This window comes from Nelusetta ayraudi, unplaced genomic scaffold (genome assembly GCF_046127955.1).
Source record: "Nelusetta ayraudi isolate G7.1 ecotype Tasmania unplaced genomic scaffold, CSIRO-AGI_Nayr_v1 ptg000017l, whole genome shotgun sequence".
In the NCBI taxonomy this organism is placed as follows: domain Eukaryota; kingdom Metazoa; phylum Chordata; class Actinopteri; order Tetraodontiformes; family Monacanthidae; genus Nelusetta; species Nelusetta ayraudi.
The window spans coordinates 8758329-8776745 of record NW_027466067.1 but is presented as its reverse complement, the minus strand read 5'-3'; the positions used below and the strand labels follow the sequence as shown (position 1 = coordinate 8776745).

Genomic DNA, 18417 nt, shown 5'->3' with positions numbered 1-18417 from the left:
AAATAAACATAACTGCATATTAGATGGGAAAGAGGAGCAGAATGAAACCCGGTAACTGCCACAGTGTTAATATACAAAATATTTTTGAAATACAAGTCACCAAGAATCCAGTGACGCAGCCTCACAAAATTCGTCCTCCCACAAAAGAACAGAGAACAGCATATTTAGCCCTCTGTTTACAGCCTCGCACAAAAACATTCCACTTTTAACTTCCTACTAAAACTGACACACTCTTCAATCGCTAGTGTTTTATAATGGGACAAAATGAAGGCGGTAGCGAGGCGTCCTCAGGAGGTGGAATCAACAGCAGCCTGGGTGTGTTGACATGAACCCGGGAGAGGTATCGGCGATGATGTCACGAAGTCTTGATACCCAGACTTGTACATTTCAGAAAACAACAGGAAAAAAGAGGGAGAGGATGGAATTTTTGCACCATTTCACTCGGTAGGTGAGCTTTGCATCATGTGGCCCCTTGAACGGAACCTCATTTATAGATCAGCGGTGATGTTTGCATATCATTTGTATTCCTCAGGACCGCTGGCGCTGCAGACGTGCTCCAGCCGCAAAGGGCCAAGTCCTACTTCAGTCCTCAAGTGTGCTGAAGCGGAGCAAGAAATCAGCGGGCGCGGGGCTCGGGGCTGAGGAGCCGCTGCTGAACAGGCTCTGATTAGTCCTCGGCCTGGTCACGTGGGAGAGTGGGCGCAGGGACAGTGCAAACACTCACAACTTGCCTTCAGGCCGATGATAAAACGGCCGAGGCAGGAGCTGCCTCAGATGTCGGCAAATCATTTGGAGATATGAGTCGCACAATATCTCAGTGGTCCCATGGGCTCCTAGCGCCACAAATTAGACTTGTATGAAGAGACGACTTTTAATATTAAATCAGGGGGGAGTTTAAGCATTGACCAAAAAAAAATGAATGCATCATCAGCGTAGAGTTCAATGGAAGATGTAGCTAACACAAGTACTGAGCAGGGCTGTAAAGACCACTGCTGCAGCAGCAGCAGTTCTCCTTACTGTACTTGGGGCTGATGGTCTGAGTCGTCGACCACTCGCTCACTCACTCACTCACTCTCTCACTCTATCAGGCCTACAGGGGGACTAATAAAGAGCATCCTCGCCGCAGGTTTCAGTTTTGGAAAAGCACAACACAAGCAGAGCGGAAGGCCCCCCAATGAATCGTAAAGAGGCGGATCGCTGGAGTGGAACTCACAGAGACGTAGAGACACACTCCACCCGCAGCCAGACACAAGCACTCGACCCACAACTTGAGACGCAGCAGAGCAGACATGCAGAACTCACTTCTTTTTTTTTGCCACGGTGAGAATAACGGCAGAGACAAACTAATACCTGCTGCTGTGTCAGCTGTTTTGTCTCAACCTCAACATAATCCTCTAACGCAGTCCTTTTGTCATCTTCTATACCCGCTTATTCCTATTCAGGGTCACGGGGGTCTGCTGGAGCCTCTCCCAGCTGTCATAGGGCGAAGGCAGGGTGACACCCTGGACAAGTCGCCAGTTCATCGCAGGGCCACATGGAGACACACAACCATTCACACTCACATGCACACCTACGGACAATTTAGAGTGTTCAATTGACCTCACATCATGCATGTTTTTGGACTGTGGGAGGAAGCCGGAGAACCCGGAGAGAACCCACGCAGACACAGGGAGAACATGCAAACTCCACACAGAAAGGTCCCAGGTCCAGGCCCAGGAATCGAACCCACGACCTTCTTGCTGTGAGGCGGCAGCACTAACCACTGCGCCACCGTGTCGCCGCAGTCCTTTTGTGTTGTGTTTATTTATGCACTTGGAGCTTTAACATTGTTTTTTTGTAATGGTGACATTATACTGTGCCATATCCAAGTCCTATTTTGTTTGAACTGTTTATTTATCACTATCAAAGCACCATTCAGTCCCTTTACATCTTGCCTCTGAATGACCAGGTTCTGTCTGCTGTGCACAAGTGACAAATAAAACTCTTAACTTTAAATAAGCAGTGCGAGTCAGCAGTAAAAACTGCTGTTATTTCAATTCAGCAGGGTGTCACGACGTATTTGCATTCCTCAACACGCTTGTTATCCGCTATTACCCATTCAAGGCCGCAGAAGCACAACAGCACAGCTTGCTTCATTCAACCTGATCCATCATGTGCCAGCCGAGCATTCTCAAGGTTAAGATTCTAACTTCACTTAACCATTGACCGATTCACTGAAAAGACTTAGATGAATCATGGACAGGTACAAATATATGTGTGGTATTTCATTTTCAATCGATGAACTGGAACTGCAAAAAAACAAATTATTTCTGGATAAAATAAAGGGCTTGTGGTTGAAGGTTTTATACACGTTTTACATCTTCAAATATCGAAAAAATGAAGCTCTGTTTGCTCTCAGATTACTCTTCATAATTGAACTCAGAGCTCACTGCAAAGAAAGGAGGCACAAGATATTAAGAGCCACGACACCTGATCTGCAGATCTTTCTGCTTTGAACTTTGGGACGAAGAGAAGAACTTGCTGCTTCATTTTGTTTTTGAGCATGAGTTTCAAATCGACTTCTTGCTTTCAACAAATTCATGCAAGGGATAATTAATAAAACATGCATAAAAAAGTAAATCAAAGATGAATTTTTTTAGAAATTTAAGGCCTCCAAATCCATAATCAGCACAGAGTTGAAGGACGAGGTAAAAGTACGAGGAGTCAGAGTGTGCGGGGGTCGCAAATGAGACACGCCACCGATCCCCGAATCAGATCAAACACTCCTGAGCATTTCAAGACAACCAACCGAGCGGCTGGATAACAAGCTTCAGGCTGCTTATTATGGCGGGTTTTATCTGGCCAGAAAAGACTCTGGCAGAGTCAACTATTTGAAGGCGACCAATTGCCTTTATTCTTTCGCCTCACGACGCTACACAGAGAAGAAGTGCAACGTCTTGCATCACGCCCGCATTATAACCTGCGATTAGCAACAGTCTTTAATGTTACTCAGCCGGCAACTCCAAAAAAAAAATCACGCCTCGCCGGATTAGCAGAGGATTCGGTCCTGAGGGACCCAACATGAGTCTGGAGCCCATGAGATGAGCGTTCATCGGGCTTTTAAAGTGCAGCGCTGATTTGCACATGAAAACGGCTTAAATTAAAAAGGAGAAGAAGAAGAAATAAAAGTCTTGCTCGTTGGAGGTTCAAAGAGCCGTCATATCAAAGAGCCGTCATATCAAAGAGCTGTCATATCAAATCACGAAACGTGTCGACAAACTAGGTTAGATAGGTAGATTTAGTATGTTTACGTTTAAACTGTTTTCAGAAAGCGTTTGCTCCAGCGGAAGGTTGTTGAACGGCCCTTTGTGATGTCGCAGAGGGCTCTAGTCTGGCCTTTGATGCCGACGACGCCCAGAATGCTTTGCAGCGCCCTGTGTTATTGTCTCCTTCCAAAACGTGCGAAAGGTCGAGATGAAGCCAGGAGCTTTACATGGAGCGTTCTCGCTGGGAGGTTGTAAACACAGGGCTAAATGCGCTGAGGGGTTTCGTTTTGGAGATCTAAGGAGTTTTGGGGGGGATTTACTCATCATACAAAGCTGCTTCGCCAGAGCCTTTTAATCTTATTACAACTTCCCCCTACTGTTGCACTGAGGGAAAACACACAGCCTGCTGGAGGTGACTTTGCTTCATCTTTATTCCACCTCCCTGCGCTGTGAGGGGAGTCCCAGTATGGGGTGGGGTCCCACTGGCTCAGCCAATATGCTGCCTTAGAGGTACTGATAAAGGAATCGGAGCCTTTGCAAAGCGACTGCGTAGGACTGTATAGCTCCGGTTAGCTGGCGTGGGACCCATATCTGAGTTTTCTTTTCCTCTTTATTCATTTTTAACATCACAAATTTGAATCTTATTTTCAAATTCAGACTAAGGGCACTTTATTTCCTGGTTGTAAAGATATTAATCTGATGTTTTGCAATGCTGGTCTGTCACATCATGTCACAAATGACGTTATTACGTGAAATCCTGCCAGATGTTGGTCTTTTTCATTTCACGCGGCTCACCTTTTTTCCATTACACTTGCATTCCAGTCACTCCATTCCGTCTTCCAGCAGCCACCCGGCTGCTGCCGCATGTCTGGAGGCAGCCGAGCCTGTCGGAGGCCCCCCCGGAGGAGCGGGGCCTCACCAGCCAAGGAAGACGGCAGAATGAAAGACAAAAACCCTGCTGAGACCTAATTTGCTCACAAATAAGCGGCGAAGACGAGGGAAGAGGGAACCACATGAGAGCGCTCCCCAACTGAAGCGTGCTCTCCGCGCCAGAGTCGAGATTTATTCCTTCTCCTCTGATGAGGCAGGAAGTTGACTGGTTCAGAAGCCACTGGGCTAAAAATGGCAGCGCGGATCGAGAGCGAGGCCTCGTCAAATATTGAGTCGCACCTTATGATTTTGGGGAGGGCGATAGCTTGCAATTAGCGTGCTTGGCTGTCGCGATGCGAGTGGGTGAGTGAATGCAGTCAACATGTGAAGAAGAAGACAACCACAAGAAACAGCAAGTTGGGAGCACGGGGGTGGTGGCTTTTGTCATTTCTGTCTCTGATCTACGAGTGAGAAAGAATAAAAGACAAATAGATTGAGGCACAGTCTATTGAATAGAACAGGCTGCTCTTACAATGTTTAATTAGAGAGTTTTACAAAGACTGATTTAATATCCACAAATGAAATCTTCACATTCAGATCCATTCTGATTCATCTCAGATTAGGATTAGATTTCCAAATAACTGGGGTCATATTTTACCCAGAGGGTTAACAGCTACATTTGATCAAAAAAAAGTAAAATTCTTTTTTTTTTGGCAGGCGAACTTTTAGAATGAGAAAGTTTGTTGCATATAGCGAGAGTTGCGCCGGGGGAAAAAAACAACAACTCTGACCTCCCCCCAGAGACTACTGTTGATAAATAAACAAACAGACTTGGAGGCTTCGGCATCTTCCTTCATTAACGGCCTGAAAAGCCAACTGCAGCGGCGGATCGATGGCGACGACCCTCGACAAATCAGGGAGAGGCGTCAATTGCATCTCGCTGTTTGTTCTGACTGCAGCGAGTGAAACCTGCAAATTGACCTCCAAAGACGATCTGCCCATCACAAGCGAGCAACTGAAGTTGATTCAGGGTCATTTTTCTCAAACCCAACTTCCGGGCTTGCGCGAATGGGTGAATGCGTTCATGCATGTGTGCGTGCACGTTGCCAGTCCCCTCTGACCAACCGCTCCCCTGCTCCCTGGTCGAAACCCAACAGCCTCCACATCCAGTGAGCCGCGCTGTCTGAGACACTGCAGTGTTTCACTGTAATTTCACAGCCATCAACCCCTATCCGTCCGAGTGTGTGTGTGTGTGTGTGTGTGTGTGTGTGTGTGTGTGTGAGTGTGTACGTGCGTCCTTCTATTCGTGTGTGGCCAAAAACCTTGCCAGAACTCTGGCCTTCTTTGCCGCTCCAGGCAAACTTCATAATTCAAGTTCAGAGCAAATTCAGAGACAGAGTTTGAACTGAGGCTAGGTTAAGGCTAGAGTGCATCTGTGTGTGTGTGTGTGTGTGTGTGTGTGTGTTTTTGTGTGTGTGTGTGTGTGTGTGTGTGTGTGTGCACGCACGCACGCACGCGCGTCCCTTTCTCTGCATTCCGCTGTCGAGCGTCTGCTGCTGTCTGAGCAACAGCAGGTGGGAGCTCCTCTCCCAACAACAACAGCAGCAGCAGCGAGAACGCCTCGATATGCTCATTGAAATTCATGTGTTTTTTTCCGAGCGGCGGCAGAAGCACTTTCTCAGAAAATGTCTCCGCCTTACAGCCGCGGCATACATACACAAAAGACGCGAGCGGCGCCGTAAGGAGGACCTCCAAGCCGGAGAGGAGCCCTCGCACCGTGTCCGCCTCTGCTCGCAGCCTTGTGGCTTCCACAGAGGAAGTCGTAATGACAGGGACTTTGGAGTTCAAACAGTGAAAAAGAGAACACACGCACACACACACACACACACACACACACAGAGGAGTTTCTATTATTTTTAGAGGCAAAACGTGGACATGTTGTCCTCTCCAGCAGGCTTGGGACGGTCCAAACCAGGGTTACTTTTAAGCTTGCAAACCTCAGCGTCTTAACCCTTGAAGGTAAAGACTTCCATCGGAGAGCTGAAGTCGGCGACGCGCAAACAGAGTGTTGAGGAAAAACACACACAGACGAACACAAGGTCATCAAGTAATAATAATTAGTAACATCACATGGGAGGAATTCTGCTTAATGTGACCATGGCTGTGATGCAGTCGAAGGCAGGACTTGTGCAGTGCTGCTACAGAAGTGCAGTATTGATACTTAAGATACTGGACATGTTCCTTCTGGCATACATATTTATGAAGTTGAAAAACTCTGTCACCCACAAGGCGCGCACACTCGCACATGCGCGCAAACTCTGGCGTGAGAGAACAATACAGCTGCAATTTCTTTTGACAAATTACGTTTTAGTTTAAAAACAAAAGAAAAGCATCAGTGTCAAGCGAAAACACCTTTGGCTTGGACTTGGTTGATCCATTCCAGTTCCGATACCACAGCCAGTGGTGACAACAGCACCAGGCCCAAGGCAGCAGAACCGGGTGTTGTAGGTCTTTGCGAGAAGATGTGAAGGGAATTAACCGAACCCAGCGCCTCTCCACATAAACAATCATAGAAGAGAAGAGCCGCAGAGGCAACACAGGAAGCTCATCACCCAGTTCAACCAATCAGGGCTTGAATAGAAGCGACTCCATCCGATCCAAAGTCCTCGTTACGACGCCGAGGGGTCAGAGTCAATCTCCCTTCTGCCACTCTTAACTTGAACTCAACCTTTAGCCACAATGAGTCGTGAGACCCGCATCAATCCCACTAAGACACTCTGAAGCTCAACATGACGCTCAGTGTACAGTTTTTCTGTTGTCGTTTTAATTTTTCCATTACCTAAAAGAAAAGCAGCGCAACGCAGAGAGCATGACAGTGTCACATCGCATTGTTTGAAGGAAGCCTGAGGAGCGTGAAGCAGAGCGCGCCGTGTGTGGGTTGGCGTGTGGAGTCATGATGCTCGGCGGAGCATTCGGGGACCCCGGGGGAGAGTGGGAGAGGAGATTATCAAGCGACCGGAGCTGCAGCCAGCTGCCACTGGAGCCTGCTCTGGCGCTCTCCCTTCCTTCCATCCCTTTTTTTTTTTTTTTTTTTTTTTATCTCTGCGCCTCTTTCATGGTCACCCTCATTAAACGGGCACCGTCAGCCGGAGGAGTGACAAAGAGTTTATCAGCGACGCTCAAAATCCGGAGCAGAGGAACCTGCGCGCGGCAGCGGCTGCTGCAGTGGGTTTAATTCAGACGTGTGCGAGGCGTGAAACGGAGAGGCATGTAAAGGTTTTGGCATATGGAATTAAAAAAAAAATGCTGTTTAACGCAGCGACACACGGGTGAGTCAACATAAAGGGTCATAAATAAATAAAAAAAAAACAGTGCTGTAATGGCGGTGAAATGAGATGCGATGCAGCCAGGAAATTAGCTGCAACACTTCAATTCTCAGGGTGCAGCCAGTTTCCCACGAGCTGTTTGGAATGCTGCAAGGATCTCCACCGCTTTGACATGAGGCAGACCCAGCGTAGCTGCTCTCAGGTCATTTAGCCAGCGGTATTGTGTTGTTTATCAATAGACAAATAAAACTTGAAGTGCTAAACTAGCTGAAAATCCCACGGGGTGTAAAATTAGAGCCTATAGCAGGGGTCGACAACCTGCGGCTCCTCTGCATCTCTGCAGCGGCTCCCTTCAGCGTTTAAAAAAAAAAAAAAACAACACACCAACAAACAACCACCTAATAATATGTAAATGCATTTTAGCAATTTTTACGGCCCCAGTTTACAAGGAAAGTGTGTAAAGAAAAGACAGTTGCAAAAATCCCCACAGCCTCCGTCACCCTCTTAAGAGAGGCAGTATAGTAACCATAACACTTCCTGTGTTCTATATGGCCTCTTCAGACTGTATAAACAGCAGAGAGAACCTCTGACATTAGGTTTACCCAAAATATGTTCACGCTTATCTGACTTTTTTCAAAACTATCGACCGTGTTTAAGGAAGAGGCTTCTTTATCTCGGTGAATTCCAAGAATTCCTTCCGGCAGCGGTGAACAAGAACAACTTGCCCTTACTGACTGGGACTGGGAAGCATCACTGAAATGGGAGTTTGTAATTGTCTGGACATGGCGGACTACAGTGGTGGGGGAAAAAGTTTATGGACGCCTCATGTGATGTAAGAAATTAGTCGTTAGTCCCCAAGTGCAGTTTATATTAGTGCAGTCACCGACATTGACCCACATGCTGCACGTGCACTGTTCAGTCTAGACCAGAACTGCATGTTACAGCACAATGAATTTGGCTCTTGCAACACATCCAGAGTACAAGAATACAAGTACTACAAGACTTTCTTTGTCGTTTGTTGAAATGAACAATAACCAATTAATTTAAATGTGTATCCCTCTGATGCAGCCAAACCTTTTGAAACGAACACACACAAAAAAAAACTCTTTATCAATATTCAATGACAGTAAAAATTTGAGTAAAATTTCAAGGGTGTCCAAAAACGTATATTTTCCACTACTCTACAGATGCTACCAATTGCCGTCAAAAAATCCAGCATTAATCGGGGTCGACCAACGCCTCTCTGTCGGCGTGGAACGAGGCAGAAAAAGATCACATTTCTGAATGGAAATATCTTTTTGTTGTCAAACAATTCCAAGGCTTTAGATTAAACACTACAGTGAGATCCCGAGGGCCGTCCCAGCAGCACAGAGACAACGAGTCCTTTAACGGAGGCCAGCTGGCGGCTCGTACGCGGCAGTTCACGCTCCCACGTGCACGCGCACATGTGCGCACGTGCGCACGCGCAGTTGGAGCAGCTCCGCCTCTGTCATAGCTGAGGAACTATTTAAGCTTCGCAGCTGCAGCCGTCTTCCGCATAAGACAGTCTTGGTGCAGCGCAGGTATCTGCAGGACTTGCGACCTCTTTTTGAGCGAAAAGCCAAGTCAACGAGATCGGCTCATCTCGAGAAAATAATAAGCCTCCCGCTATCCTGCCTGCATCTACCGAGGCTCCGTATGAGCACCGCCCGGGCGCAGAGTTCATGCTGGAGGAAAACAATTATCGTCTCTAATGTAGGAGGCAAACAGCCGTAGAAGTTTTAATTAGAAGGCTGGCACAGTTTCATCCCAGTGTGACGACTCTATTATTTCCCAGAGATAAAAAGGTGGGGGGATGGTGAGGGTCTCAGAGCGGAGCACATTCAGCTGGTCATCGCCAGCATCGACGCCTAGAGTGGACGGGTGGATGCCTTCCCTAGACCTTGCAATAATTTCCTAACTAGCTGAACTTGAACCAAAGTTACGAGAGGTAGCTCCAGTGATGTAATTATCTGGATGTGGCACCGCTGAGCTTAACTGGTTCTCACAATCGTGTAGTATGTCTTGTCTTTTTTTTTTTTTCTCCAATGTCGAGCGGCAATACTTGTGCCGTATTCAACTGTGCTAATAGTAGCGTTAAAATTGAACAGTGGAAGGAGGAGGACTGCGAAATACATAGAGCCCCTACTGCAGGAATAATGCCCGTTTGCTGCCATACAGTGGATCTAACATCAGCCACCCGACTTACGCTGGCTGCCGTTGATGCTTATGAGACGTCCTGAGTGTAAACGTAATGGCGGCGCCATTGGGAATCCCTGGTCGAAACCAGCGTTTCTCAACTGGTGGGTTATTTTGCAGTCCACGTAATTCAATTCAAAAATGTATTTACAGGAAATGACAGAATTTGGGTCGTGACTTCACGATGAGGAGAAAATGTGGGTCCTGAGCCTCCAGCAGTTGAGAACCGCTGGTCTGAACAACGAGGGCTGTAAATCTCCAAGCGTCCGTGCCGTCCCAAGTCCGAAGAGCGCTGGGCTGGGTTTTGTTTCCCCCCTCGCGCGTTCCCACCTCGAGCCTCCTCAAACTTCACACCCTCTCCCAACCCCCTCCCCTGGTTCCTCCCCCACTTCCCACAGCTCTCCTCACCTTCATCCGGGTCGTTGCGGGCCGACGCCTCCAGGAGCGCCACGCTGGCGGCGAAGGACACGTGCCTCTTGTTGGACTGCGGCAGGCCGCTGGCGCCGCGGCCCTTCTTGTCGGCCTTCCGCTTCTTGCTCTGCATCTCCTTCTCGTACACGGCCCACCTCTTGAGCTGCTGCGTGCGCCGCTTCTGGGCCGCCCGCAGCCTCTCCAGGCTGGGCACCTTGTCCAGCTGCTGCAGCTCCTGGATCAGCTCCAGGTGGTTGGCCATGGTGGGTGGTGGTCTCGCGAAAGCAGGCGGCGGTGGCGGTGAGGTTTGGAGGGACCGGGGGGGGGGGGAGATGGTGGCGGTGGTGGGTGGAGGGCGACGGCTGGCTGAGGCGGGCGGGCGGGGGTCCTAGCGAGGGAGCCGCCTCAGGCTGCGGCCTCCACCCGTCGACGTGGCCTTCATCTTTACGGCAGCAGCAAATATCCTGGATGGAGAAGGAGGAAGAGGAGGGAACAAATAAACAACTAATAAAAATAAAAATAATGTTTCCTCCCTGCAGGCGAAATAGATACATCAGTGAAGAACACAGATTCATGCAGCGGAAACACCTCGAGTCTGCTTTTGAGCGCCAGCGCTGCCTGGTGTGATGCATCCCGCCGAACAGCAAGCGGGCGGCCGTGTTTTTGTTTTTACTAGTCAGAGGCAGGTTTGTCATTATTTTTTATTTACATTGCATATCTGTACAGTGTAAACAGGTGTAAATAAGAATAAGAGTGTTTATACATTCTGTTTCCTGCTCATTCAGAGCTGTAATAACTGTAGTAATATCGCTGAGGCCTCGCAGCAGGAAGGTCGCAAAGTTCGATTCCCGGGCCTGGGGTTCTGTTGAGATCATAAGGAAAAAACACTGGTGGTAGGAGTGTATAAGTTTGTTTTCTTCCTTCTTCTTTTCAAGCATGAGCATTTCAATTTTATGTTTAGGTCCGGGGGGGGCTTCGTCTCGTGTCATCTTCACGTCGAGGCTGGCCACCCGCACACAAACATCTCCTCATCTCGGCCCTGCGAGGGGTCGAGTCTCTCGTCAGAGAGACGTCCGGACGAATGAAGCACGCTGCACGTTTGGAGAATCTGAAATCAGCACGACCCTGGCACTGCTTTCGCTTTTCAAAGCCGAGGCCCGCATACGGCAGATAAAAGAACCCGAGCTCCAATTCCCTGTGTGTGTGTTTGACGTCACTGGCTAATCAAAGGCAGATCCTCGTACTTCATGCTCGAGTCTAAAGCGCAAGAGTCCACATGTTGGCAAATGTTGCATTCATGGTTTTAGAAACCTTGTTTCAGTTCTACTCTAATTCACTTAAAAAAATCTCCTTGTTATTACTGTGTTATTACTGTATAGTTCCTTTTTTTTGTGCTGCAACAGCAGAGTTTCCAAGTTTGGGATCAATAACGTACGTCCATCTATCCATCCATCTATCTCTGAACTTTAAAAAATATATGTATATATGTATATAAATAGAAAACGTGAGGCAACACTGTCTTTCTTCTGAGCCACTTCAAGATGAGACTTAGCAGAAGACAAAACCGGAGACCTCAGACAAAGCAAACACGCAGTAATCACTGGTATCAAGTATAATCGTTTCCCACGAGCAGTACTCACAGTCACCACAGACATCAGGATTAGTTACGCAGACACACACACACACACACACACAGACTTGATACACGCACCGCCAGTGACCCTTTCTGCAATCGTTGAGACGTATCAACGGAGATGTTTAAGGCGCCGCCGCGCTCTCACCTACAACTCATTCCAACAGGTGTCGATCGGTCGCTGACGGCTGCGGCTCGTCGATCTCCTCACAGTTAGCTCGCCCAGCGACAGCGTGCGATCGGGCCGCCGCCGACACAGAGCCGCGCTTCCTCTGCAGCCCTGCGTCGGCCCAACGGCTCACAGAACAACACGCACAGGAAACGGAATCTGCGCCATCACTTCCTCTCAGCATCACTGTCGCAGAGGCGAGAAGCCCCTCCAAGAGCTGGTTTGTCACAAATGATTCACAAAGACGGGGCCACCGTCCAGAGGCTGAACGCAAGAGGATTAACAGCGGGGTTTCTAATTATCCCGCTGGAATTTCAAAGTAAAGCTGTCAGCAGTTTAGTTTCGTCATCTACAGAAAAGTCAGGCCTCTTTCGGGAAAAAAAATGTCCGACCATAGCTGAATTTTCATGACTTTGCAGAAGGCTTCGTGACAACGCGAAAGCTCCGTCACTGGAACCTCGAGTGCGAAATCATTCTTGCCGGCTTTGCAAAGGCAATCGGCGTCACCTCAGGTCTGACGAAAGCAGGAAGCGAAGCCAGCGACCGCACAAGACGACAAAAAAAAAAGGAAGAGGAGAGAACGACTCGTCTCGTCTTCAGAAGAAACTCCCACCTGACGGCCCTCTGTTTACAGCCTCCCACAGTCACTTAGCTTTAGGCTAAAACTGATGCTTCTGCCCTTTAACAGCAGAACATGGTTGGCTGTGCTGTCGCCTGAAACGCTGGGGAAAGTTCACCGAGCTCTTTGTGACATCACAAATAACTGGTTTCCAAAACTTCTAAGAAGAGGATCAAGAAAATGAAAAAAAAAATACATTTTTTTCCCATTTCCACGTACTTCAGAGATTTGACACATAATGTCACATATTGTTGGTGAAGAAGAACTGTTATTATTTTCCCACAATATGGGACCTTTGTCTGCTGCAACGCTCAGAGAGGCCACATAGTCCACTTTAAATGTCACAGAGAAAATTTCTTCGCATCAAAGACCAAGGTTTCAAATTTCCCTTCAATATCTCAGTTATTGTCTATGTCTGTGTCTGTGTCTCAGTTCAGGGTCTGCGTCCTTGAAGTGCGCATTTTGAAAGGAAGTTGCGTCATCGCACTGCGCGATGGCTTGTCCCAATTCCCAAGGGTGCTTAGGACGCTCAAAATGCGTACTCGGAAATACGCACTCGTTTTAGCCGATTCCAAGGATGCACCGCTACTATCCTTCGCGTACTTGTGTTTCCCATGATGCTTTGCGTGCTGCTGCAAAGCATCGTAGGATCCTGGGAAGTCAGCTGAAATTAGCGGCATGTACTGGTTAAGACACGACATATAAATCTAAATATTGAAGTTTCACATAAAGTATCCAGTTTTTAACGTAGGATTTTACTTATTTGATCATCCAACGGCATCGTTAGATGGCGAACCAATGGTTAGCTTGATGCTATAAAAACGTCACTTCCGGGGCTGGCCAGCCGGAGGGAACGGCGGTGACGAAACGAGGAAATACGCCGAAGGCCAGACCGTCCCGAGTGGTTACCGGGGAGGCGGGGTTTGGTCCGTCCTTCTAGGCTGGGAACTCTAAGAACGCTTCCTTCAGACGGAGGACACTCGGTCTGAAGGGTGCAGAACCTGAATTGAGACACAGCACTTGTTCTTCCAGGAGAAAACAAGATGGACCCAGTTTGGAATGATTGTGCAAAACTACTTTTACGTAAACAAACATATTTTACGATGAGGTCAAAAGGCACATGTGATCATCGCTTCTATATTTAGTAAGATGATTCTAATTGTTCCGCTTTTTGTAGTTTCTTGCGATTACTTTGAAAAAAAAATTCAATTCGTTCTAAATAAATGAAATAAAGCCCAAATAAATAAACAAATGCTACAGGAAACTAATAATTGGATGACAGAGTGAATTCAACCCATAAAGCCTCCCCCCCCCTCTGATGTGCCATGGATGATTCCAGGCACGCTCCTTCTCGGGCTTCTTGCGAGGTGCAAGTGCAGCAAAGTGAATTAACATCAGACAGGACGCGTGACAAACAAGGAACATCTTTAGCCGTCTTTGATGCCTGATGGCATTAGCAGGAGGAATATGAAACCCAGGAGCTGCTGTTGATCAAATCAGGGGGAGTCAGAGGTGAAGTAATGACATTACCAACACAACACACACACAGACACACACACACACACAAAGAAAAGCCTGCGGCAAATAAGCAACTGGTGACAAACACAAAGCCTCCCAAATTAAGTTTTGCATTTATTAGCGAGTCATAACTTTAATCTTTTCACGAGTCAAAGATGTTTCATACCAAAGGCACTTATCATCACGCTGATTAACAAGAAGGAGTGAAAATTGCGTACACACAACTCCATTTCCAGCACATCTGTATTTAGCCAAAAACATTTTGAGACTCACAATGGGATGAAAATGAGGCAATCAGATGATTCCAAGGAAATTTAGAAGCCATTTCACTCGTATTTGCTGTTCAAAAAGACCAAGCTGTGATCTCACAAGGCGTCCAGGTGTGGCCCATTGCATTGTGGGTCTGCGACAAACGAGCCAGAGGATGAGTCTGAGGAGTCTTTGATTTCCTTTTCAGGAGCTTCTCATTTGGTTTGTGACTTCCAGCTGCTTTGGCCACCACCCACATCTGAAATCTTGAACCATGGTAGCGCACAAAAACTGTTTGCAGTCCATAAGGTTTCTGCTGCACTTCTCAAGTTGCTTCGTTTCAAATTTGATAACGCTGACTACAAAGCCAAAACAAAAACTACTACTTCCTGCGCCCATTGTTGTGTCGCTGATCCGATAACTTTTCAGATTGTTTCGGAACATGAGTAGCCCAAACATACGGGGGGGGGGGGGGGGGGGGGGACCATATCGGAAACAAGCAAAATTCCATTTTTTTCTCAAGGACGCCACACATTTCAAGACGGTTGCGTGGTATTTCCTGTCCTCTGGCAGGCACATTAATGCCTGAAGGAAGCCGAGATGACAAGCACAACCGCTGCCGGGTGAAAGAAAGAAAAAAAAAACACCACATCATAGTGAACCTACGTCTGAACGAGCACTCAGCATTTTCACCCCTTTCACACTGTCAGCGCAAGTCGAGATCAAACCGTGATCTCCGGACTCGAGCAGAGGGGAGAGTTTCCAGGCGTTAAGTCGGATTCCATTTCAGCTCAGTCCATAAATCTGCGTAAGACAAACCCTGAAAGTCAGACCCAGAGTTGACTCTGCCCGTTCCTTCAGGTGCACAACAACGGCATGGGAGCAGCCTCTGGCTCCTTCCACAAGTAAGAAGTCCGTGGTTTGCAAAGCACCCAGGGAGAGGAACGCCACGCAAATATTTTGCATTTTGGAGCGAAAAACAGACGCAGCACTGAGTGGCTGATTCAAAGTCCTGGCAGGAAGTGAAGACGAGGCGTTTGAAGATACGGTGGGGGGGGGGACAGAGGAGCTACAGGCAAGTGTAAGCCCCGTTTGTTGATATCCCCGGCCAGCTCCCGAGGCCAAGGCAGCAAATCACAGATTGACCTCAATCAGCTCCGAGGCTGCAGATAAGAATGCTCCCACACTTTGCTTTTTGACGTTTCGTAAGGAAGGCGAACAGCAGGGCGATTATTGAGGGGGAGAGAAAAAAAAAAATCAGGTCAGACAATAGAGTGAGTAAACTGGGTTTACGCCAAATGAAGCCAAGGACTAACAGTGCACATATGCCAGTGTGATATTCTAATGGGCTCCACAAACACACATTTGGGTGGTTAAAGTGATCAAGTTCTCCCGTTACTATTAAAGACAAACTGTCTCTCTGAGCAGCCGGTTATCACAACTCGAGGTCAGGTTGGCATCAGGATTAGAGCGAGAGTTTGGATTAGAACAACGGGATGGAAATCGATGGAAAGTCCTCCTGGACATGGACAGAGACACGTGTGCGCTTGTCTGTTCGTGTGCGTCGGGGAGAAGAACCGCGTGTCGTTTCTTGCATGAGATCCCCCTCCTGATTTTATTTAGAACTTTTAGCTCCACTTCTTAAGTCAGTGGAATAATGCCGTGCGTTGCCATTCATCTGGGCCGTCCTCAGGGTGTTCGCACAGAGGCGGTTTGACTCAATGATTAAATGCATCTAGTGCATCTCAGTGTATTATGTATCAAAAAGGCAACTATTCAGCAGTGGGTATTAATGTTTGATGGGCCCCTGTGACTGCAGGATCTGCTGGGACCGACCAGGTGGACGGCAGAAACACTGATGAGGTTCGACCTGGTACGTTTTAATCAATCTATGGGTGTTAAGTTATAGACTGACTCTTTTTAAAAGGGCTGTTAGATTAGTGTGTGTGTGTGTGTGTGTGTGTGTGTGTGTGTGTGTGTGTGTGTGTGTGTGTGTGTGTGTGTGTGTGTGTGTACGCGGTCACTGACGTCAGCTTTAATTCACTAATATCTCCAAGTTGGATTGAGGTCATTGTGAACCTTCCATCATAATTATGCCGCTGATTGGGCACAGAGGGCATCGCACTGTATGGACTCACTGTATAGACGACAGCTGCAAAGTACAGCGGCTCACACCGTAATGCACCACAGGCTGGATTTTTTTTTTTACGGCCACTTATTACTATTAACTGTCCTCCTGGAATAATTTTCCCTGTCACACGGCTCACCATCCACCTGCTAGCGAGCGTTTACAACAAAAACCACAAAAAAAAAACCTCTGAGAGCTCTTAGCAGCATTACAGCGCGTTTAGCACCGTATCTTATACGGATGTCGGGGGGGTATAGATTCACTGAGGGCTGCGGCTGCATGATAAGTGGTATCTGATTGTGTTGGCGAGCCCCATAAAGTTATGGATTTGGAGTCTATCTGTCGGCGCAGTGGACCATGGTGAGCATGACAGAGTCTCCGCTCGGGCGTCTCAGCGAGAGCGATACGGCCTGAAATCTATATCACTTCTTCTTTCCGTGACAATATTATATCTGGGTATGACAAAAATAAGAAAAGGTTGCTCCGTGTGAATTATGATTCTGCCTGCAAGAGGCGACACAGCAGAACACATACGCACCAAGAGCGATCTAGTGAGTTTGGTTCAGCAACCTGAGTATTAGCCATTTGTATAACCAACTATTGGCTTATTTTGAAGCTGCAAGTGGAGTCTGATGGATTCCTTGTGAGGCTGTTAACGCTGTTAATTGCTGAATTACATACAAGCAACCCAGCGCGGACTCCAAGCTGCCTGATGTGCCGTGCAGTGACGTTCAATATTCACACAACACAGGGTAACAGCGAAGCCCTCGCTGTGATTTCTCGTCCGCAAAACACTCACAGTTGAGCTCGGGGACTAAAAGAAGCACTTGTGCTAGTTCACCTCCATACGGACTCCGCAATTGACACAAATTTACCATAATTCCACAGCAATGATACTGTTCTTTTAATCTCTGTGGCCACACAACAACAGTTCATGTTGATCTGAAAACAAGACCTGACGCTGTTAAAACGCCACAGAATGATCTCACAAAGTCCGTGTCTGGCGGCAGCAGCAACAATTTCACGCTTAAGATGCTAACTGACGCTAATTTAATCTTCGGTTTGTGTTCCCAAATCCAGCAGTGCGCAACCACAAGACGTCTGTAAGCATTGCCTGCACTGTCTTCACTTCCCCCTTCAGACATTTCTATATTTTTTCTCTTACATAGTTACATAGCTATTAAAAAACTTTAAAGACATAGTAACAGTGTTTAGCAGAGATCTTCTATAAGAGACAGAGCGCTCTGATCATTTTGAATAAAGACATCCAGGGACATTAAGATTGTGCTTGTCACCGCCCCCTTTTAACAAATAGCCAATCACCTGCATGGATTTGTTGTAGAAAAACGCCTGACAATAGCTGCGTCCGTTTCCATTACAGTTTTTCGCAAAAATAAAAGTGATATATCTAAAATTTCAGTTCAAGTACAATTGCGTACTATTGTAGTTTGTTTTTGTTTGGTTGTGTTAGTTTGCTAACTTGTAAAAATCCTCTGTCTCCTCCTGTCGGAATGCGCCATTTTCACTTAAAATGAACTGGTCACGTGACCCCGTACACCACGTCCGGTTGACGCGTAGATGTGAAAAGTGTTTCCATGACACTTTCATGATATACCTCTATATCGAAACGCCTGAAAAACCAGCGTAGAAAACTTTTAGCGATATGATTTGAGAGGTTTTTACGAAATTTAGGTGTTTCCATTATCAGTTTTTATTGCGATATTTATGTTTCGCGCGATTCTAGGGGTAATTGAACGCACCTAATAACTGGATTAAATTGTCCGTTTCACACGTCTTGTATTATTCAAATCTATTTTTTGCATGCAACATATTGCAACTGAAACCAAAAAACCAAAAGACCAACGACTGCGTGAAGCCATTTTTAGCTTCAAAAGCACAAAATGATGGTTCAGCTATTGTGTCATTAGATCACATTGGATATGTTTTCTTTATTTTTTTTTTTGCTAACCAGAGAGTGGTGGAACTGGGCCCGCTCACACTGAGCCGTTAGATTAGTGGTTGCTTGAACAGC

At 47.1% G+C, this 18417-nt stretch overlaps 1 protein-coding gene across 5 annotated transcripts in view; it reads right to left on the bottom strand.

Moving 5' to 3' along the window:
* ppp1r16b (protein phosphatase 1, regulatory subunit 16B) overlaps window positions 1–18417 on the bottom strand; it is an 81246-nt gene that overhangs the window by 44383 nt on the left and 18446 nt on the right. For 3 of the 5 annotated variants that reach the window (XM_076025247.1, XM_076025245.1, XM_076025249.1), the window contains one exon: window positions 10067–10533. In XM_076025247.1, coding sequence (XP_075881362.1) covers window positions 10067–10331 — 265 coding nt within the window. In that variant the 5' untranslated portion in view covers window positions 10332–10533. Of the gene's footprint in view, window positions 1–10066; window positions 10534–11850; window positions 12393–18417 lie in introns of those variants that run through there. The other 2 variants (XM_076025246.1, XM_076025248.1) reach the window with 2 other exon arrangements.